The following is a 22,186-nucleotide window of genomic DNA, read 5'->3' as shown; positions in this document are numbered from 1 at the left end:
CAAAAAAAAACTTTTAACATATATAAACTTTATACATATATAAAATGGCATTATTGTAATGTGTTTCCAATAGGCTCAAACATATTTCAGACTTATAGATTTATTATTAAATTCAAAAACACTAATAATAGAACAACTGCGCATTTACCATTCTTATTTACAAATCACAGCTTTTAATAGTTTTGTTAGATATGACAAGTAGGTTTCAGATTAGATGTTACATCATAGATTAAGGTTTTAGAATGTGTACAGCTACAAAGAGGAAACTTTATTTTTTATTTTTTTTGATGTACTGTTATTTAGTGTAAAGGAAGTTCTCTTGCAAAAACAATTAAATACATTTTTAAACGAACAGCCCATGATGAAACGTTCTTAAGCATTTTTTGGTTGCATGTTGTGGTAGGTGTCGTTTTTTAAAGTTTTAGTAAGAAAACTCCATGAGAGGAGCTTATTTGGAGGTGTCCAGAGTGGATTTAGACTTGGAATGAGGTGTTTGCGCTCTGTTTTTCCTCGTTGAAGCACACATCCACACAAAGATGTAAAAACCTGTAAACAGACAAACATGATGTTTCAGTCCACCATTTTTTAGTTTTCAAAAAGTTTATATTCCCCTTTTCTTTAGTCTTTACGTCACTGTATTCTTCTACTTGTGGTTTAACAGGGAAACAAAGAACCCGTCCTGCTGTTTTTCACATCCTCCAAGACTAGAGTTGTGACTTCATAATTAGACTTGTGTTCACCATAACTGTCCTTTGGTAGCAGAACAATATGCTAGAGTTTCGCATAATGACGTATCTTTGTGATGTGACTAATATTTCTGCCTAGTTTTTTCCGCTGGTCTTGTTCACTTGACCAGAACAAACCAAGGAAGATCACATCACTTTATCAATGACATGACGTTCATGACTTGAACACACCTCTTTTATGACGATTATTAAAATTACTTTAGATTTTTTTGGGGTGGGGGGGTGGGGAAGCATAAAGTCAAAAATGTCAGGGTGATACAATAATAATGATGAAAAGGCCTCATTAAAAAAATGAAACTCTTGAAAAGAAAATATTAAGTTGTTTGGTGTAATATTTTAGCGAGACTTCTTATTAATATTTGAAAAGTCAAATCCAAGTCATGTGGTTTGACACACAAGATCATGTGGTACAACCAACGTGCAGGAAAAATACAAATAAACCTGGAAATTAGGACTCTCCGAAGACTTATCATAGTCATGAGTTTATAATTAATGAAATTTCTAAAAATGTTGTTAACCTGTACATTCACATCTATTTAAGATGTAAGGCAAATAGTTTATACATTGTACCCAATGGTTAGAGTCAACTTTACATTTAAACTTGGATTGAAAAACCATTTGAAACCAACATGAACATTAAGAGTACTGTACATTTGATCATAAACTCTCTAGTACGTCATCAACCCACCTATTCTCTCTTGTACCCTGAGTAAACCTACCTTGCATTGAGTTTAAGATGCAGAATAGGTAGAGTATTGGGTAGTTGATATATCCAGAGCTGAAGAAGATCAAACCCCATGTTGTACCCTGGAGACACATGAGGCCCAGCACTGTGCCAGCATCCTTCCAAACTGGCATCTTGCCATGCCTGTTGCCAACATGTCGTAGCTTAAAGATCTGTCTGGACACCGTGACTAGGATTCCTAAGTTGAACAGGAATATGATGGAGAAGTAGAAAATGTTCACGCCGTACAGGACGTGAGGGTCTCTGATCCAGCAACTGTATTGGACGAAAGAAGGTTTTACAATGTGAGCAACCTGTACTTCATATGTACATTTGACTGCGATTGACCGGCAAAGAGTGCTACATAATTTAACAACATTTGTCTGTATCTAATGCAAAGTTACAATGTGAAGACTTACATTTGATTTGTTGTATTCGTATCAGATAATGCCATCTCCTTGATCCCATAAATGTTATTAGCTGACAGCAAGCCTCCAACAATAACAGCAGGGACTCCTGTCAAGAGGACAAGATCAAAGTTTTTTTTTAAACATTACCCTTTCATAATTTTTTTTTTAAATTTCATGTTGTTTCAAACCTTTATGACATGTAAAGATATTTTGAAGAATGTTTCAACAGTTTTTGTCTGTTGTCTTCACTGGACCCTTATTTTTAAAGTGACATGACATGTGGCCAAGTATGGTGACCCATACTTGGAATAAGTGCTCTGCATTTAACCCATCCAAAGTGCACACACACAGCAGTGAACACACACACACACACACACACCCGGAGCAGTGGGCAGCCATTCTTTTTCTGCAGCGCCCAGGGAGCAGTTGGGGGTTCGGTGCCTTGCTCGAGGTCACCTCAGTCGTGGTATTGAAGGTGGGAGAGAGTGCTGTGCATTCACTCCCCCCACCTACAATTCCTGTCGGAACGAGACTCGAACCCACAACCTTTGGGTTACGAGTCCGACTCTCTAACCATTAAGCCACGACTTCCCCCCCATTGGGAAGTCTTTGCAAAGTCTTTTATTGATCATCTTTGTAAAATAAAGCATGTACATACATATGGTACATACTTTGAAATAATGTGAATTGTGAAAAACACTATACAAATAAATTTGCCTTGACCTCACTTGACCAGCGGTTTACAGAATTAATGGATGGATGACTTTCATTATATGGACTTAAAAGTGAGATCTTTTTCAAAATATCTTCTCTTGTGTTCTGCAAAGTAAAGAAAGGTTTGGAAAAACATGAATGTGAATAAATGATGACAAAATGTTTATTTTTGAGTTGTTAATAAGTTTCGGGAATCACAGCAAAAAGTAACACAAGTAATCAACACAGATCCAGCCCATCAGTTAACGTCTTGACAAAAAAAATGCACATTTTAAGTCTCTCTATCCATAATATTTCTTTCTCCAGAAAAACATTTGGTCTCGTATGAATCCGGAGAGAAATGTGCACAGATCAAGCATAGTTTACAAGCGAAAACAGACCAGAACAGTTCTGTTTTGATGGGAGACGTCAACAGGGGATAGATTTTGTCACTGGAGGAGCGTTATTATGGATTATAGACTGGTATTTTGGCTTGAAGCGATGCATTAAACACCTTAATAATGGAATTTGTTTATTACAAACACGCAGCTTTTTGTTTCACACTGTGTTAGTTAATGGACTGGAGTGGTGTGGATTACTTGTGTATTACTGAGATGTTTTATCAGCTGTTTGGACTCTCATACTGACGGCACCCATTCACTGCAGAGGATCAAGTGATGTAATTCTAAATTTCTCCAAATCTGTTCCGATGAAGAACAAAACTCATGTACATCTTGGATGGCCTGAGGGTGAGTACATTTTCAGCACTTTTTTACTTTAGGGTGAACTATTCCTTTAAATTTAATTTTGAGATTCAAATTTTCATCGTTACGTGAAGTATCCCTTTAATGCATCCTGCATGTCTATCATGGCTGCTATGGGTTCCCTTTCATGGGAACTTCGAACTGCGTCCTCTAGGGGTCGCTATGGGGAACGCCTCGTCGTGACCCGTGTCTGAAGCATACATTGAAAAAACACCAACTCGTTGGCCGGCGACAGCCATGACGTCACTACCGGTGCGACTCCAGTATAAATCGGCGCCGGGAGCTACACATCATTCACTTCTTCGTCTGAAGCTTGCGTCCGCAGCATGGCAAGAAACCTAGAGGACGCAGTGTCTCGTTCCCTACTCAGGGAACCATGGTTACATAAGTAACCTGAGACGTTCCCTTTCATGGGAACTTCGAACTGCGTCCTCTAGGGGTCGCTATGGGGAACGCCTCGTCGTGACCCGTGTCTGAAGCATACATTGAAAAAACACCAACTCGTTGGCCGGCGACAGCCATGACGTCACTACCGGTGCGACTCCAGTATAAATCGGCGCCGGGAGCTACACATCATTCACTTCTTCGTCTGAAGCTTGCGTCCGCAGCATGGCAAGAAACCTAGAGGACGCAGTGTCTCGTTCCCTACTCAGGGAACCATGGTTACATAAGTAACCTGAGACGTTCCCTTTCATGGGAACTTCGAACTGCGTCCTCTAGGGGTCGCTATGGGGAACGCCTCGTCGTGACCCGTGTCTGAAGCATACATTGAAAAAACACCAACTCGTTGGCCGGCGACAGCCATGACGTCACTACCGGTGCGACTCCAGTATAAATCGGCGCCGGGAGCTACACATCATTCACTTCTTCGTCTGAAGCTTGCGTCCGCAGCATGGCAAGAAACCTAGAGGACGCAGTGTCTCGTTCCCTACTCAGGGAACCATGGTTACATAAGTAACCTGAGACGTTTTTTATGTTGTTATGCATTTTGTCTTGATGCTCACCCCATCCGATCAGGGACAACTTGACCATGTAGTGTCTGATGTAAATGTTGAAGACTCTGATGAGAAGAAGGTAGAGGTGCAAGGCTTCAATAGCCATCCAGGTGAAAGAACACAGCAGGCTGTAGTGTAAAGTCACAGCAATAAACACACACACTTCTTTCACTGTCAGTGTGGCAGCCCACTCAATGAGCATGAAGCTCAGGTTGAGGAGAAACAGAGCGCCGCTCAGAGACACGTGGATGCTGTTGGACACTTCTGCCCTTGCATTACTGCAAAAACACATATAATCTTTATTGAAAACTCAATTTTTATATTAACAATAATGTGAATCAAAGCACAGATTATATACACATTTATATGAATAACAGAAGGAACAGCACCTGCTGAAAATGAACGACAAGACAGTAGAGGCAGAAAAGAACGCAGACAGACCACAGCCTACATAGCTGATGTACGACAAGATTTCCCAATGCTGTCCATCAATGTTTATCATCTCAGCCTAGAGTTTGGGAGAGATAAAGGAAATGTGGTAGTGAAGGAGAGAATTCAATTAAAACAGAATCAGCACAGAATCAGCACAGCATGGTTTCTGATACCTTACACGTTTAGTAATGGCCTGAATGAATGGCTCAGTACTCACTAGAAGCACAGCAAAAGGGGTCATATGGTCACAGGAGCACTCCACAACATCACTGGTATTGTTGGTGAGACAGCCGTCTGTAATCCAGCTTCCATCTATAACAGTAAACAAAATTCAGTACAGCATTAAAGGACATATGTGCCTCATATAAGATCATCGTTCATTGAAACCATTAACCATTACTGTACCGTTTTCATCATAGAACTGACAGGAAAGGTTGTAGTCCTTTAGATATAAATACAAAACAGAAATAAATAATTAGCAGGACATTTTTAGGCAATTTGCAAATATTTAAAATTGTATTCCAAGTTACACTTACAGATGTGGTCTCTGTGTAATTAAGTTTGAATTTTATTTTAAGTGGATTGTTCAAATTTTTAATGTCACATCCAGGGACTTCAATCCGTATGACTTTGGAGGTAAAATTTTTATTTCTCACTTTAAGCTGTAAAAAAAGACCATAGGCTGATTTGCTTACTGTTTTTTAAGAATTAAGAAACTGTGTGACAATAATCACAATTTTCTAATCACTATGACACTGGACAGAACAATAGAAACATTAAAAGTGGGTGTGACTTGAACCTTAAAGTGCTGATCAGAATCGTAGGTAACTATGCCAATTTTGGTCTGGCTCCCAATTTTGAAAGGCTCAACCGGGATCTGTATATCAGCTACTTTATCAAGATGTAATACCTTAAAAGAAAAAGAAAAAAAAAGTCAGCATCTTTTACATGCTTGTATATGCTACATTGTTCTATACATTGTTATATATGATCTACATTGTTTAGAAATGAAGCTGCAACCAGACGTTATCAAAAACCTGCTGTAAGCCATTTCTTTTTAGGAGTATCCCCCATAAAATACAGTGGCGTGATTCAGTCAGGCCCTTTAATCCCTTTAAAATTGGGATGGAAAAACAGGTTCAAGCGTTACGAAATGCCATTTCACCCTTTCAGTAAAAACATATGCATTCAGGAAATAAATTAAATATACAGCCGTAATAAAACTACGCATTACATCAAATGTCATTCCTGTCTGACAGAGAGCATAGGAGGCATTGGTCTGTGATAGCCAATAACTGCTTATTATGAATGATGTAGTTCTATATTACTTCACAAAATTTTATCATTCTTTCATATTATGGAAATGACTCAAAATCTGGCCTTCAACTGTTTGCACCTTTACAAACAAGGGGCTACATAATTATGCCGAAGTTAAAAAATGTTGAAGTAATCATGCATTTTCTGTCAAAGGTGTATAAAGAGAACTTTATCTTCAAATAGACAGGCAAATTGTAAAGAGACCAGCAATTTACGAGAGCTGCCAGTATGCAAGAATACTTCCAAAGACTTATATAGCAAGACAGTATACTTGTATTACTATAGGGCACCACAGGTGATCATCATTCTAAACCCTGCTTTTAATCCCTGGTAAGGGAACGTTTCACACTTGTAATTTAGTAGTGGGGTTAGCACCGTATTTTGCATGGGGTTAACCCCACTTTGCGGTGCCAGACTCGAACAGTGTGAAATCAATCGATGTTCGAATGTTCATAATCAAATGCACAATATGGCATGTCTTGTAAACTAAGTCATGCCTTCTAAATAAAAGAGCCAAACGACAGTTGACAAAGTCACTTCAGTTGCGGTTAGAAGCTCAGATTCCCATAGAAACGATAGTCACGATGTGTCTCAATCAGCTCCCTATATGGCATTAATCAGTACAGGTGTGTTTGAATTGCTGATATGCTATGCTGTGCAGAACAATTGTCATCTCACTCGAAGCAGTGCATATCAGTTAGAAATTTTGTTTTACAACCACTTCACCCGACTTGTTAAAATCATGAAGGCCCACTTCTCACCCCCTAAACCTAGCACCCAGTGGCCCTGTTCACATCACAACAAGATGAATGTTCAGGGCAAAATTTAGCTGTGCTAAACGTTCTAATTTGAATGAATCATGCATCTGTTAAGAGTCAGACCAACACAAACAGGTTTTTTTTTTATGGAGAGATTTTCCATTTTGTCACATGCCCAGAGCTGCTTTTATTACATGAAACTTTGACTTGGTGGTGCTTATGAACAGACGTTTTGCTAAATATACATACTAGCATACTGAAGAACATTTTTTGAAAATATGTATATCACGGTTTGCTTACGGGAGGAACGAGGAGACAAGGAGATTTCACAAAACGAGAGTCTTTATAATCCAATGCTTAATAATCCAACAGGGAGACACAGAGCACAAGGAAGACATTGAAGACCCGACAAGGAAACATGAGGCAGACTACACATTTATACTAAACTTAACGAGGGGCAGACAGGTGCGGGGAATCCACTAATAATGACACAACGAGAACAGGAACATGACCAAATAAGGGAACACTGAAACAGAAGCAGGGGCAAAACAAGTCCATAATCCTGACATATCGCTATGGAACGGGTGGGAACTAAGGAGGAGGCTCGGGAGGAGGACGGGCACCCGGGAGGGGGCCGGCAGACAGAGACCAGGGAGGCAACAAAGGAGGGAGGAGCCAGAGAGGAGACAGGAGGGGCCCGGAGCAGGAGGAACACAGCAGGACCCAGGCCACAGCCATAACGGCGGCCCAGGGTGGAGCCGACGGAGGGAGGAGCCATGGAGGAGGAATGACCGCAGACTCCAGGGGGCCGACCAACGGCAGTGGAGCAGGTGGTGGAGGAATCCGAGGCGGAGGCGGAGAGCCGATGAGCCAGGGCGACGGGGAGGATCCGGAGGTCCTAGGTGGAGCAGATGGCGCCGGCGACCGACGCGAAGGCGTGAATCTGGGAGGCCGCGGTGGAGCCGGAGCGACAGAGGACTGAGGAGGAGCCGAGGGGATGAGGGAGCCTGACGGAGCTGGAGGGAAGAGGCGAAGCCGGAGGAGTGGAGTCCCGAGGCGCAGGATGGTCGACAACAGACCAAGGCGGAGCCGGAGGAACAAGGGAGCCCAGCGGAGCTAGTGGACTGCTGGGCCACGGCAGAGAGGAGGGAGCTAGGAGCCATGGTGGAACCGACAGGTCCACGGGCCGAGGCGGAGTCCAGAGCCCAGAGCCCAGAGGCTGGAGGCGGAGTTAAGGGATACTGCAAACACTGCGACGCTGGAGGATGGCAGTCTCGCAGAGCTCGCACCGCATAGATGGTGGCCTGAGGGTGAGCAGAGGGGCTGCCAGACGACAGCGGAGGAGGAGGCAGGAGCGGATGGGAGGGCGGGCATTTGTGAGCCTCCAGTCTTTCAGATCAGAACTTAGGAACGGGAGCCCTCTCCTCTTTGGTGTGGCACATTCGCTGTGCCATACACAGCTCACTCTCAGCCACGGTGCAGGGGGCGGAGCTCCTCTCTGTGCTCACACCGTCCGCGGCTTTCTCCCTTGTGGCAGGTGTTGTTGCCGGCTCACACACCTTGACTGACGTCATCAGCAGCTCTGGCTCCATGGCGATCCTAAGCTCTTCCGCTCCGTGCGGGTATGGCTCGTCGTCGCGGCAGGCTCCGACTCTCCATCAGCGGTGTGCTCGGGCATGCTCTCCGCGCAGTGGGGAGATGGTGGGCTGGGCATTGGGTCCAGAGTGGCACTGGCGAGATCCCCCTCGGGACAGATGGTGTGTCTTGCCAGTGTCTACTCCACAAAGGTGGCGAAATTCGCTCGAGGACCATCTTCAGACGACAGCGCTCTGCACGAGATGTTTAAACTGGCGTCGTAGAACGCACAGAACGCGTCGTCCGGGTAGCTGGTTAGAGCAGCGAGGACCAGGAACAGTCTAGTATGGCCCCCGAGTGATCTCTCTCCCTGCTCCAGCAGGAGGAGGAGGTACTCCGGACGGGAGAGGGGATCCATGGAAAACACAACGGAAACAAAACACTGAATGAAAAAAACTGAAACAAAAACGGAGGGTAGACACACGGAGGTAATTGTTTCTGTCACGCTTTGCTTACGGGAGGAACGAGGAGACTTCACAAAATGAGAGTCTTTAATAATCCAACAGGGAGACACAGAGCACAAGGAAGTCATTCAAGGCCCGACAAGGAAACATGAGGGACAGACAGGTGCGGGGAATCAACTAATAATGACACAACGAGAACAGGAACATGACCAAATAAGGGAACACTGAAAGAGAAGCAGGGGCAAATCAAGTCCATAATCCTGACAACGTACTAGCATACTGGGGTCCTAATGGAGACCCAGTTGACCTTCTTTGAAACGGCTATTAGTACTGACAGCAACAATGTAAATGTAACGGTGGGCACTTTTTTAAATGCTATCTGATTGAAAGAAATAACATTTATGATACAGTTCATGTAATATTTTACTAATAATTTAAAAATGTTTTTGAAATGTGAGTTTTTGCAAAACGTTTTTTTTGTTGAGATTTTGGTATTTCGCCTTTTAAATAGATTAGAGTTGGTCTTGCATGACCAAAATAGCTGCTCGAAGGCATTGCCAATATGGCCACCTAGTGAACTGACTTTCCTTGAAAGGCACACTGTGAATGTAATGAGACAGAACAGGCCTAATGTTGTTCTTAGTCATTTTTATTATTAGGATGTGTTATGTTCAAATATGATAGATGTAGTATACATAAATTGTGCTTAATGCACTCTGGACTGGTGTTAGAAAATCTCATCACAGGCCACACTTTTAATTTTTAACAGAAATCTTGTTAACTACACATTCACAAGCTGAGGAAAGTCATTTTAGTCCACAGCTTTTACATGTTCCCTGTGTTTTCTCTGGACTTAGATGTTGAAGTGTTTCCTGTGCTCTCTTTGGAATCAGTTTCCCTTGATTAGTCTCCCCGAGTGTGTCTTGTTATCTTATTACCGTGTCAGCTGCTTAGTTTGCTTAATGCTTGAAAGTCCCTATGGACAAAAATTAAAAGGAAAAATATTTCCAAGGGCACTGCTGGTGTTGCAGAAATCACTTACAGCAGTTTAGTAGCTTACAGAATTATGTCAGCTTGGACTTTTGGCATATATAGTATGGGGCAAGAGTCTTACGCTTGGAGCGACGATTGGTACAAAATCATCTGTCGTGTTTAAATTCATCTTAACCACAATCATGGAAAGATCCTCATGATAGTAGTTCTTGGATTGCTCCGAAATATTCATATTTATAATGTTGTGGATGGCTTTCCTTTCCACTCTGCACAAAGGGGAGATAAACATGAAACAAAACAGCCAAAAAAGTCTAAGCAGTGTTTCCAACTCTGCTCTTGGAGACCGCCACAAAACGGCACATTCCCTAATCAAACACACCTGATGTAATGTTAGGTGCTTCCAGAAACAGAGTTTGGAACCACTGAATGTCCACTGAAAGAATTGTGCATTTAAAATTTTTTAACAAGGTTATATTTACCGAATGTAGGTATCCACAACAATTTCACTGAAGATCACATCTTTGCACATTGCTTTAATATTGAGAATGTTTCTCATGTCTTGTGGCATATTCATTTGTGTCTCTTTCATTTTCAGGAGCTTACTTATGCCATCAGGCAAGCAATGTACCACAATACATTTGCTTGGTGTTTGATCTACAGTTAATATATGAAAGGAAAAGTTAATGTTCTGAGAAGTTATCATACTCAATGCACATTTCTTATAAAGCTGTTGTGTAACTGGTTAAATTTAATGGAAGAAAATAATCCTTACTTACTTATACTGAAGTCAACTCTCATGTCATCCTGATAATGTATTGCCAGGTTCAATGTTTCTGGTTGTGTGAAGTTTTTGTTTGCAAAGAAATCATGATAGGAGCACTCAATATAACACAAATTTGTTGTTGAATAACAAAGCATCTGTTCCGCAGTGTCCGAAACAGTAACGCTGGGTCTAGATGCAAATGAGATTCTCATCTCCATTGTCTTATTTATCAGTTTTAGACGTGCTTGACATGACAAAAGGAAAATACACAATTACACAGGGAAATGTAAGTGTTTAAAAGAGCTTTAAGTTCTGTTGTTAAGTTAAAAGAGATTTAAGTTCTGTTGTAGGGGAGACCGGGGCTAGTTGTCACATGGGGAATTTGTCATTAGGGTTATCGGTCAGTAAAGGGGGGTTTCCTACGTATTTTACAACACTTCAGCCAATTTCAGGATTCCTTGCCCTAGCAAAGTCTCTGACAGTCTGATATTTTGTACTTCTATAGACTCCAGGAAGTTTGCGGTTTAGGAAATGGTGGCTCTTGAGACTAAAGTGTTCCTGATGGTTTAATTTTTGGTTTAACACCTAATTCTTCACCTAAATTCTTAAAGTATTTTTGCAGTTAATATTTTTTTTCTTCTCAATCTGGTCCCATTTTTTAATTTTTTAATTTTTGTGACGCTGCTATCCCAATGAGCATTTCTTATCTAATGGCCAGACCTTAATTTAGCAATTTCTATAGTATTGCATCCTTCTCATGGGCATTTAATCAATTTTGACTTTTCAGTGTGTTAACTCTTTTTTTGGCCTAGATTACTTAATAATTATACACATCTACATATAAGACAAAATTAGTATTTATTACGATTAATGTGGCTCGTAATTGGATATAAATGGAAATGGATAAAAAAATATAAGCAAAATATTGACTTGCCTAATCATTTTGCGTGCACTGTATATCACACTGGCAAGGACAAGAGTATCACTCATAAATGTCAGGATGGGATGGGAATAGGTCACAGGTTGTCACAGTTTTACAGAATGCAATTTTATAAAACATTTATATTATATTTATAAAAATGAATCTTTTAGTTCCTTTTTTTATAATGCTTATATATATATATATATATAAATGAAAATTCCATAATAGACTGTTAACTCTATTAAAAAAAATTTAGTTTCAAAATTAAAGCTACCTAAAAGAACTATTCAATGAAGTCAGAAGCCTGAGGACCAGCGTCGGTCTCCCCAGTATCTATAAAAAAATATCAACCTATTTACTTTATGGGAATGTCCATGGAAATTGTATGCAAATATTGTCCTTATTAGAACAAAACCAAAGTATCAAAGTACATATTCAGAATACACGGAAATTTAGATAAAGTATTTCTTATTTCAGGAAGAGGGATTTAACCATTTATTACCTCTTTGAGCTTTAGTAATCGTTTGTAGTTAAACTAGCAATGGGAATCAATATCATATCAATTTAATTTTTTTACAAGAAGGTAAGTGGTTTTAATAGTTACCCTGGTTGCATTCTCCACCATTCGGGCCATAAATCATGATCAGAAGTAGAAGAAGTATAATATCTTCAGCTTTCTGGGACATCTTAGGATTTGTGGAGGTAAGAATACATTTTTTATGAATAATAATATGTATTTTTTTACTTTGTTCATTTAGAAAAATACCCCAAAATGAATCATTTTACAACTGTTTTAATACAATACAATATATTAACGAAATGTTCATCTCTTTAAGTAACTTAATTATAAGAACACTCCAAAATGATCCTATAAGAACGTACTTACCTTTCTGTTTTCCTAGCAGGTTGAAGTGGTGACAGCTCTGTATAGAAGATTCAGAACTCAAACGGAGAGTTGACCATCAGCCATACTCACATTTTATGGCTTCAGATATATCCAGTGAGCTCCAATGACAGCAGAGCACAACGACAAGCCTTGTTAGCACTTTGTATATGACGATCATGACCATATTATGATGTTTGGGACTTTTACTGACTAGAACAGACTGTGTTAGAATCCTTCAATTATCGTCTTGTGATGTTCAAAAGGTATGGAAAAAACAAATCAAATAATCCATAATCCATAATAACACTTCATCCAGTGAAACTGTACCGCCTACAGTTGCTTGCAAACTGCAGGTTATTCTGGTTAACAAACACCCACTTAGACAAGACTTCCAGTACTTCCAGTTTTGTATGCAATATGCATTAGACATTTAGTACACAGACTGTGAGCGGCCCAAGGATGTGCTGTCTGAGACTAAGAAATGGCCTAAATTCAGACTTTTATATTTGTTTTACTATTTCTGTCATTGTAAGAGTACAAGAATGCTGTTCCAAAGTCAGCGTAATTTTTTATTGTTATGGGAGGTGATCTTTCCGGCATTCCATCTTGATGGTCAAAAAATAATTAGATTTTTTTTTCTTCCAGGAAAAAATATGTTGGTAGTTATTGATTAGAATGAATCCAATGCAAATTGTTAACGGCAACATTTGAATGAATTTGCCTACTGCCTTTTGGTTTCATTGGAAATAATTCTGTCATGTACAGTTATGTAGGCTACCCTTGTATCATTCCAAATATGGCTTTCTTTTCTGTAGATGTTTGGATATGAAAATACTCCTAATGCCATCCCCAGACGTGTATGACTTTCTTATTCAAATAAACACTACTGAATACAATCAATTTCTGTGAGTCTATAATATACAGTATTGTAAGTGATTATAGGTCCTGAAATGATGATGCTCCAAAAAAATAAAAAATACACACACATGCCAGTCGTGACGGTAATAAAGACCCCAGTAATGAGACATCAAAGTCTTGCGAAACGAAATGGTAGGTCTGAAAAATATGAACATTTTAAACCTATTAACTATAATACATGGCTTTTTCCACAGCATTTTTGGGTGAACTGTTCCTTTAAGGAAAATGTTCTGTTTATGTGAACATATTCACTGTTTTGTTGTGTATTTATGGCTTGATGTTATATTTATTCTATAATATTCTTGCTGCTGGTAAGGTGACGCTTTCTACTTGCTGAGCCAAGTGAGGTAACCCTGAAATCTCTACGACATTATCTGAAGAGATCTGTTTTAAAGCAAAAAATTTTCATTTCAAACAATGTTCGACAATGAAAGGAGATGTGGTTCCCTTTACCAGCCACTAGATGACACTAAACAGGTCTATTATTCAATTATTGCGCCGTCCATGCCAGTGTTCCACTCATTTGTTTCAATTTTTTTGTGTGTTGAATTTGTGCTAACCTTCTAGGGTGCACAATTTGATTTTAACATATCTTTGGAAAAAATAACAACGGAAATTATTTTAACAAAAGTTTAAGTACTAAAAAATCTTTGTGTTTTTTGTCCATACACTCTCAGAAAAAAGGTACAAAAGGGGTACCTTTTCAAAAGCTACTAATATACCATTTAGATTTTAGGTACTAATATTAACCTCTTGAGACCCGGCAAAACATTTTAGTATTTTTTCATGTCATTACACTGTTTAGAGCATTAATAAAAATGTAAAAAAATATATATTTCATTCATAAGTTATGCTACGTCCTTGATAGAGGACACTGGGACTCAATTAAAAAAAAAAATTATAAAAAGACATGAATGAACATGCATAGGCAAAACAACAGATTAAAAAAAAAAAAGTCGCCAATACATTTCTGTCAGGACCACTATCGTCAAAGATGATTGACAATTAGAATACAGTTTGGATTGGCGGTATGGTTCTGTTCCGGGAAAGAACTCCCTGAGCATGAGTATTGTAAGTGATTATAGGTCCTGAAATGATGATGCTCCAAAAAAATAGAAAATACACACACATGCCAGTCGTGACGGTAATAAAGAACCCAGTAATGAGACATCAAAGTCTTGCGAAACGAAATGGTAGGTCTGAAAAATATGAACATTTTAAACCTATTAACTATAATACATGGCTTTTTCCACAGCATTTTTGGGTGAACTGTTCCTTTAAGGAAAATGTTCTGTTTATGTGAACATATTCACTGTTTTGTTGTGTATTTATGGCTTGATGTTATATTTATTCTATAATACTGTATGAATACTTAGATAAGTGTTGAATTCTCATAGGTTGATGGGGATCAGCTGAGAGTTAGCTGATGCGAGCTTGACTAACGTGACCTGCCAGAACTAGCGCTATGCTAGATTTTTAGTTTTTAGGATTTTTTTTTTTTAAACCAAACTTTGTATAAAGATAATTCTCAACTATATTATAACAGAATAATTTGATATACCATTTGTCTTTATGCAAAATGTGTGTAAAATGGCCATAAACAGGTTTTCTCATTATGTAAAATGTATCTATAAACTAAATCTAATTTACATATTAATGTGTTTTTGGGGCAACATGTATTGAAAAAAGAAGTGTAATAATTGACAAGATTTTCATAATAATATATAACATTTCATAGGAATATTGAAATATAATGTCCTTCCCTATTCATTTGTTGTGTCTCCCAAAATGCATAATAAACATGCTTTTAGTCCCGGTGTCCTCATATGAGGACATGTATGAAATCAACATCCTGTTTCGTAACAGAAAGTCATATTTTGATTTGAAACCCCATAACATTTTCCTGAGATGTTGATTTATGACACACAGTTTAAAAATGAGTCAGATTTAAATGATAATTACAAAATATGAACATATTTCCATAAGAGTGTCACTAAATTAATATCAGACATTTTTGAAGTTTTGTTTGCAAAGAAATCATGATAAAATGCTATTTTTGAACCCCACACATTTTTATATTGTATAGACAAAACAGTTGTCTGATAATTGTTCAAAATATATTATCATTTGTGTTCTGCAGGAGAAAGTAAGTCACACAGATTTGGAACAAAGGAAATGATAGCAAAGTATCCAAAATCGCCCCATACCCTGATTCACTATTCCCAAAATTAGTCCAGTGAGTAAATGAAAATGAGTGGTGAATTCAGACAGTGACGTTGCATTCAAATATGTAGTTATAATATGTACTATATGGTATGCGAAAAACAGTATTTGGACATTTATTTAGTTTGAAATGATGTGACAGGAGTTTGATTTCACTTGAAATATATTGGGGCCTTCCCAGCGCATTACATGTATTCTCTAGCCATTGAGTGTATATTGGTGGTACACTTGGTATTGTGGTGCGTTTTGGGATTGAATGAGCACTGTGGTTTCAGAAACAACTACAAATGGCTGTCCCCTTGAAATGGTACACTGTATTCACTGTATTTTTATCATAAGAGCGGGTGCGGTCATTTCTAACCTGAATTTGTGAGGCTTCCACTGTTATTCACTCCCAGTTATTTTACCCCTACAAAAGCAGTCCGTTATGCTGCTTTATATCGCAAACTGGCATTTGATATATTATTTTAATTCATTGTCATAATCATAAACATACTGGTTTGTTGTGCAAATGGATTTACTGTTTACTGCACTTGTTATTCTTCTGGTTGTTTACCTATAGCGGCTAATGAATCGCACATTAAAAGAAAACAGCTTACTTCTGCATCGCAAAATGAGGTGGATAAGGGTGTAGAGGCGATTTCAGACACAGCCAGAGTGTGGAATTGTTTCTCCTCTAGAGGCACCATATGGAATATGAATAGAAAATAAAATATAAAAATAAATAAATAAAATATTGAGAACATTAATCTGAAACCATAAAACAGTTTAAACACATGCCATTTAATGAGCTTTGGTCATTTTGGTTGATAAATGTTAGGCATAGGCTATTCCTTTTGTTTTTCAATGATGAAGGTATCAACAGTGGATACAGACTTGGAATGAGCTTCTTTCTGTTTGTCTGGCCTTGCTTTCCAACACACCCACAGAAAGATAGAAAACCCTGCCAACAATAAATGTGATGGGCAAAGCAACTGTATTATCATATTATACAATAGTGCATTCAGGCATATTTTCTCTCTCTCTCTCTCTCTTTTTTTTACCTCCAGTATGATTCTGTGTCTAAGAGTAAACCTACCTTGCATTGTATTTGAAATGCAGAATACGTAGAGTATTGGGTAGCTGGTATATCCAGAGCCAAGAAAAACCAAACCCCATGATGTACCCAGCAGACACATGAGGCCCAGCACTGTGCTGGCATCCTTCGCTGGTATTTTCTTATGCTTGTTGTCCAATTTCTTTAGCTTAAAGATATGTCTGGACACTGTGATTAGAACTATTGTGTTGAACAGGAATACGATGGTGAAGTAGGTAAGGTTCACACCATACAGGATGAGAGGCTCTGTGATCCAGCAACTGTACAACATATAATAAACAATGCTGAAAGTTAAAGAAGAGCTAAAAGCAAGGTAAAAATGAAAAGGTTAAAGGGATAGTTCACCCAAAAAATGAAAATTTGATGTTTATCTGCTTACCCCCAGGGCATTCAAGATGTAGGTGACTTTGTTTCTTCAGTAGAACACAAACGAAGATTTTTAACTCAAACTGTTTCAGTCTGTCAGTCATATAATGTCAGTGGATAGGAATCACGGCTTTGAGAGTCATAAAACATACACAAACAAAACCAAATTAAACCCAGCGGCTCGTGATGATACACTGATGTGTAAAGACACAAAACGATCGGTCTGTGCAAGAAACTGAACAGTATTTATATCGTTTTTTACCTCTGATTTTCACTGCAATGTCTGAACTGTCCTGAGCGCATTCACGTCTTCTTCTTCGGCCTGCACGTGAGGCGTCTTCTTATTCTTCTTGCTTTATGGCGGATCGCAGACTTTTAAGTGCATTACCGCCACCTATCTCTCAAATGGACCATTGACACTCTATCTACAATCTCAATTGGGAGTGGCAATCGTCCATTTGAGAGATAGGTGGCGGTAATGCACTTAAAAGTCTGCGATCCGCCATAAAGCAAGAAGAAGAAGACGCCTCACGCACAGGCTGAAGAAGAAGAGGCGAAGGCGCTCAGGAAAGTATGCGCATTTTGTGTTCTACTGAAGTGAGCGTTTGTGTTCTACTGAAGAAACAAAGTCACCTACATCTTGGATGCCTTGGGGGTAAGCAGATAAACATAAAATTTTCATTTTTGGGTGAACTTTCCCTTGAAGTTATAATATGAGGACTCACACTGGATTTGTTGCATTCGAATTTGATAAGGTCACATTTATGGCACCATAGAATGGATCGGTGAGTTGCTGAACTGACAGCAAACTTCCAACAAGAACAGCAGGGACTCCTGTTAAGAGGAAAAGACTGCAGAATGAGCAAATCTACACTTTAATAATCATTTCTTAATGTTTCTAGTATTATAGCATCATGTCTCTTTTTTGAGCCTATATTTTGTAATACTTAACATGTAAACTGTCATTGTTAACCCTGTTAACCCTTTTTTTCAAATTTGGTCATTTTCGGAGTTTCAAAAGACATGATATAGGAAGAACGTATCAGAGTCATAAAGCAAGTTCGGACCTTAAAGGGATAGTTCACCCAAAAATAAAAATTTGATGTTTATCTGCTTACCCCCGGGGCATCCAAGATGTAGGTGACTTTGTTTCTTTAGTAGAACACAAACGGAGATGTTTAACTCCAGCCTTTGCAGTCTATCAGTCGTATAATGCATGGCAATGGTAATAAAATCTATGAGAGTAAAAAAAACATGCACAGACAAATCCAAATTAAACCCTGCGGCTCGTGATGACACATTGATGTCCTAAGACACGAAACGATTGGTTTGTGCGAGAAACCGAACAGTATTTATATCATATTTTACCTCTAATACACCACTATGTCCAACTGTCTTTGGGCGCGCGCACGGCATCCGGTGCGTGAGGTGTGTACGCGCTCTGGCGTAGTTTACGTTAATGGGTGTGTTGATATCCAGCCGAAGAGCAATCAAGCATAACTTCAGGCGAGCAGGCTCAGAAGTTAGGAATACGTGGAAAGTCACCACTCCCGAATGAGTTCGCGCGAGAGAAAGTCATCTTTTAGTTTTAAGTCGGTTTGAACAATCCAGATAAGCGCAAGTAAGTACCATTTTGATTAGCCGTCGTACCTAAAATGACTGTGTACTGTGTAAACAATGAGTGACATATACGCACGAGAGATCACTTCCGGCGCTTGCGTAAACTACGCCAGAGCGCGTACACACCTCACGCACCGGATGCCGTGCGCGCGCTTAAAGCAGTTGGACGTAGTGGTGTATTAGAGGTAAAATATTATATAAATACTGTTCGGTTTCTCGCACAAACCAATCGTTTCGTGTCTTAGGACATCAATGTGTTGTCACGAGCCGCAGGGTTTAATTTGGATTTGTCTGTGCATGTTTTTTTTACTCTCATAGATTTTGTTACCATTGCCATGTATTATACGACTGATAGACTGCAACGGCTGGAGTTAAAAATCTCTGTTTGTGTTCTACTCAAGAAACAAAGTCACCTACATCTGGGATGCCCTGGGGGTAAGCAGATAAACATCAAATTTTCATTTTTGGGTGAACTATCCCTTTAATTATGAAATAGAGATTGTGACGAGTGGGGCAGGTGGAGTAAATGCTAATGCATGACACCTGCACAACTCACCAGTCTTGAGTCCCATGGAGGAGCTCCGGAAGGATAAAAGGAGGGGTGACGACAGTGCAGGACGAGAGAGGACCAGGCCCGTACTTTATTATTGTTGTTTTGGTTCTGTTTGTGCGCGGCAGTCGTCCGTGAGGGGCTGTCGCGCTATTTTAAGTTTTGTTTATTTTATTATTAAAGTTTTGTTTAAACCTTCACCGATTCCCGCCTCCTTCTTCCCGATCTACGACCTTTGTTACAGAGATATACATGTAAAATCATGCAAAGTTAGTTTGCATGCCAAGAGTTCAAAGATGACATTCATTCTAGTTTTGTATCTAAAAGTGTTAACAAAAAACAAAACAAAACAAAGAAATATAGGCAGAATCTCCATTTATGAAGCATCATATCTTCAACACAAACTAACGAATGTCCGGTTTCTTTCATGTTCTTTACCAGCTTCATAAATATTGTGAATAGTATGGAAATACATGGTTCTCGTCGTTTAAACCACATAGGGCATCCTTATGGATTACTATCGGAGTCTGGACTTTGTAGAGGTCATCTAGTGGAAAAGTTTGGCACTACACCCAAACAAAATCTTACTGAAAGTTAATTATCTGAGATATCAACCTCAAATTTGGAACACAAGTTTAGATGTGTCTTTGATTTTATAGCAGTTTTCTATGGAAGATTATTTCTGCTATTTAACAAAAATATACAAAATGTAGCTTTTTAATCTTACAATTTCAATTTTTTATGAAGATAATGACTATATCTCACAGTTGCAAGTTATAAACTTGTAATTGTGAGTTCACACCTTTCAATTCTGACTTTTTACATCTTGCAATTCTGTTTTTTTTCTGCTAACGAAACACAGTACTGTCGCAGTACACATGACAGAAATAAAAATGTATTAAAAACACACTGTAATTGTTACTTTTTTATCTCACATTTCTAACATTTTTCACGAAACTGCGAGTTCATATCCAGTGTTGGGCAGTAATGCATTACTTAGTAACGCGTTACTGTAATTTGGTTACTTTTTTAGTAACGGAGTAATTTAACGCGTTATAATTTTCAAAATAGTAATTAGAGTTACAAGCCGAGGTCTCTATACGTTACTGCCGCGTTACATTGCTGACAGAATGCAGTGTTTTATAATCTAGAGATTGTAAAAAGGATGTAGCACACACACTGTCAGTGGATTAGAGACCTGCTCCCGCGAGACCCGACGCAACAGAGTGCGGCGCCGGACAAGATGTGCGCGGGCGGATAGACGCTAGTGTGTGTGCGGGATGCGGGAGAATAAAATGATTCACGGGACTCATCTAAATATAAAATATCTAAAACAAATAAATTGTTATTCATCTATTGCACAAAAGCAATAGAAAAAGAACTAATATAAAATATAAACGATTAACAGGTGCAAGAGTTTCTATTTAGGCTATAACACGTGTTTGCAGCATTGAGCAATGCAGTGCTGAAATTTGCGTGCTCACGAATCCTCGCATTATAACACACGAATTGTAGACATTATGAAAGCTTAATTATGCTTATATTTATTGCGTTATAACAGAAATTTGTGAGATTGCATGAACTGAGATGTCTTTTAGAGATTATAAATGCAGTGCTCTTTGCTGGCATTCTACCATGCATGCAGCAGCCGCTGCTGCTTTAGTTAAAAATAAAAGTGTTCTCTGAATGTTGATGCTTTAATAAAAAATATCTATCGGGAGCGTGTATGCTGGGATTTCATACATTTCATGGAGAAAAAAGTAACGTAAGTAGTAACGTAACTAATTACTAATTACTTTTGAAATAAAGTAATCAGAACAGTAACGTGATTACTTTTAAAAGGAGTAATCAGTAATTTGATTACATTATAAGAGTAACTTGCCCAACACATATCTCACAATTCTGACTTTCTTAGTTTCTTTCTTGGCAAAAACATTTTCATGGTGGTAATTAAATAGGACTTACACATAATCTTCATCTTGATCCAAGGATTCCAGTGATATGAGACACTTGAATCTATGACAAACGGTTTAGGAGCTATGAGCGATTTCGCAATTTTGATCGCTGTAGCGCCCCCCATTGGCCGGAGTCCTTGTATGAGTAGTGAGCGTGACTACTCCCATCTGACCAAGTTTCAAATCTCTACGCCTTATGGTTTGGTCTGGCCGATCAGTTTTATGGTGGAATAATAATACAAATCCTTGTAGAGCATGGAAACCAACAGGTTAAGTTTTATCGTGATAGACACATATGATGTGCTGCCCTCTCCAACAAACTTGCAGGTATGGTGTGGACAAGACCCAGCCTGCCACCTGTGTGCAGCCCCGGCAAACCTCAGACATATCCAGCCTGACACAGGGAAGGTACACATGGCACCACAATCAAGCACTGAAGCATAGAGACCAAGAGAGTGTCAACAAACGCCATCCCCAAAAATGCCAAGAATACCTTACCAAAAAGGCAGTCCTTTGTTAGGGAAGGGGAGAAAAAGCGGGCTAAGTGCCTGTCCCCTGACGCAGGCCAGCTGAATATATCCAGGGACTGGGAAATGCGAGTTGACTTAATCCACAGACTCACTTTCCCATTTGAAATTGCAGTCACCAATCTGCACCCAGACCTGGTTCTCTGGTCCAACTCAAGTAGGATCTTCATAATAGTCAAACTGACAGTCCCTTGGGAAGAGGCCATTAACAAGGCCTTTGAAAGGAAGAAACTGCGATTTGCCAACTTGGCAGCTGAGGCAGAGGAGCGGGGCTGGACAGTGAAAGTATACACGGTGGATGTGGACTGCAGGGGCTTTGTGGCTAGTTCCACTATAAGGCTGCTGAAGGAATTGGGCATCAGAGGACAGGTCCAGCGGAGGGTAGTCAGGGAACTGGCCACTGTCACTGAAAGAAGCAGCCACTGGCTGTGGCTGAAGTGGATGGACACAGTGTGGGCTGCCAAATGACCATGTAACAAAGTGACACAC

At 39.3% G+C, this 22,186-nt stretch overlaps 2 protein-coding genes and 1 long non-coding RNA gene across 3 annotated transcripts in view; all 3 read right to left on the bottom strand.

Moving 5' to 3' along the window:
* Positions 1-255: 255 nt before the first annotated feature.
* LOC107562785 (G-protein coupled receptor 126-like) lies at positions 256-10,574 on the bottom strand. The gene is made up of 11 exons (XM_016247507.1): positions 10,351-10,574; positions 9,993-10,137; positions 5,564-5,674; positions 5,301-5,426; positions 5,167-5,206; positions 4,943-5,076; positions 4,722-4,813; positions 4,342-4,610; positions 1,890-1,986; positions 1,466-1,746; positions 256-546 (listed from the first exon to the last, which is right to left on the bottom strand). Exons 1-11 carry the CDS (start codon positions 10,572-10,574, stop codon positions 449-451), a joined length of 1,617 nt encoding a protein of 538 aa, XP_016102993.1. The 3' UTR covers positions 256-448.
* A 79-nt stretch (positions 10,575-10,653) lies between these two features.
* LOC107562793 (uncharacterized) lies at positions 10,654-12,532 on the bottom strand. The gene is made up of 3 exons (XR_001606031.1): positions 12,443-12,532; positions 12,161-12,242; positions 10,654-10,878 (listed from the first exon to the last, which is right to left on the bottom strand). It is a non-coding gene; the product is annotated as an uncharacterized lncRNA (long non-coding RNA).
* A 3,878-nt stretch (positions 12,533-16,410) lies between these two features.
* The window catches only part of LOC107562784 (adhesion G-protein coupled receptor G5-like), an 8,804-nt gene continuing 3,028 nt past the window's right edge, over positions 16,411-22,186 (bottom strand). Inside the window, exons 8-10 of the mRNA XM_016247506.1 lie at positions 17,771-17,879; positions 16,662-16,939; positions 16,411-16,526 (exon numbers count right to left, since the gene is read on the bottom strand). Of these exons, the coding sequence (XP_016102992.1) occupies positions 16,411-16,526; positions 16,662-16,939; positions 17,771-17,879 (503 nt within the window). The remainder of the gene's footprint in view (positions 16,527-16,661; positions 16,940-17,770; positions 17,880-22,186) is intronic.

Source organism: Sinocyclocheilus grahami, unplaced genomic scaffold (genome assembly GCF_001515645.1).
Source record: "Sinocyclocheilus grahami isolate Dianchi unplaced genomic scaffold, SAMN03320097.WGS_v1.1 scaffold840.1, whole genome shotgun sequence".
NCBI classification, from domain to species: domain Eukaryota; kingdom Metazoa; phylum Chordata; class Actinopteri; order Cypriniformes; family Cyprinidae; genus Sinocyclocheilus; species Sinocyclocheilus grahami.
Note: the sequence above shows the minus strand (reverse complement) of the source record. Positions and strands in the feature narration are given on the sequence as shown.

Excerpts from the sequence above, each read along its gene's own strand:
- LOC107562785 (XM_016247507.1), bottom strand. The coding sequence starts at position 10,574 with ATGATAACTTCTCAGAACATTAACTTTTCCTTTCATATATTAACTGTA. Across the intron at positions 5,675-9,992 it reads TACCAATCGTCGCTCCAAGC|GTATTACATCTTGATAAAGT; the intron begins GTAAGACTCTTG and ends TTTTCTTTTAAG. Across the intron at positions 5,427-5,563 it reads ATTCTGATCAGCACTTTAAG|CTTAAAGTGAGAAATAAAAA; the intron begins GTTCAAGTCACA and ends CTTTTTTTACAG.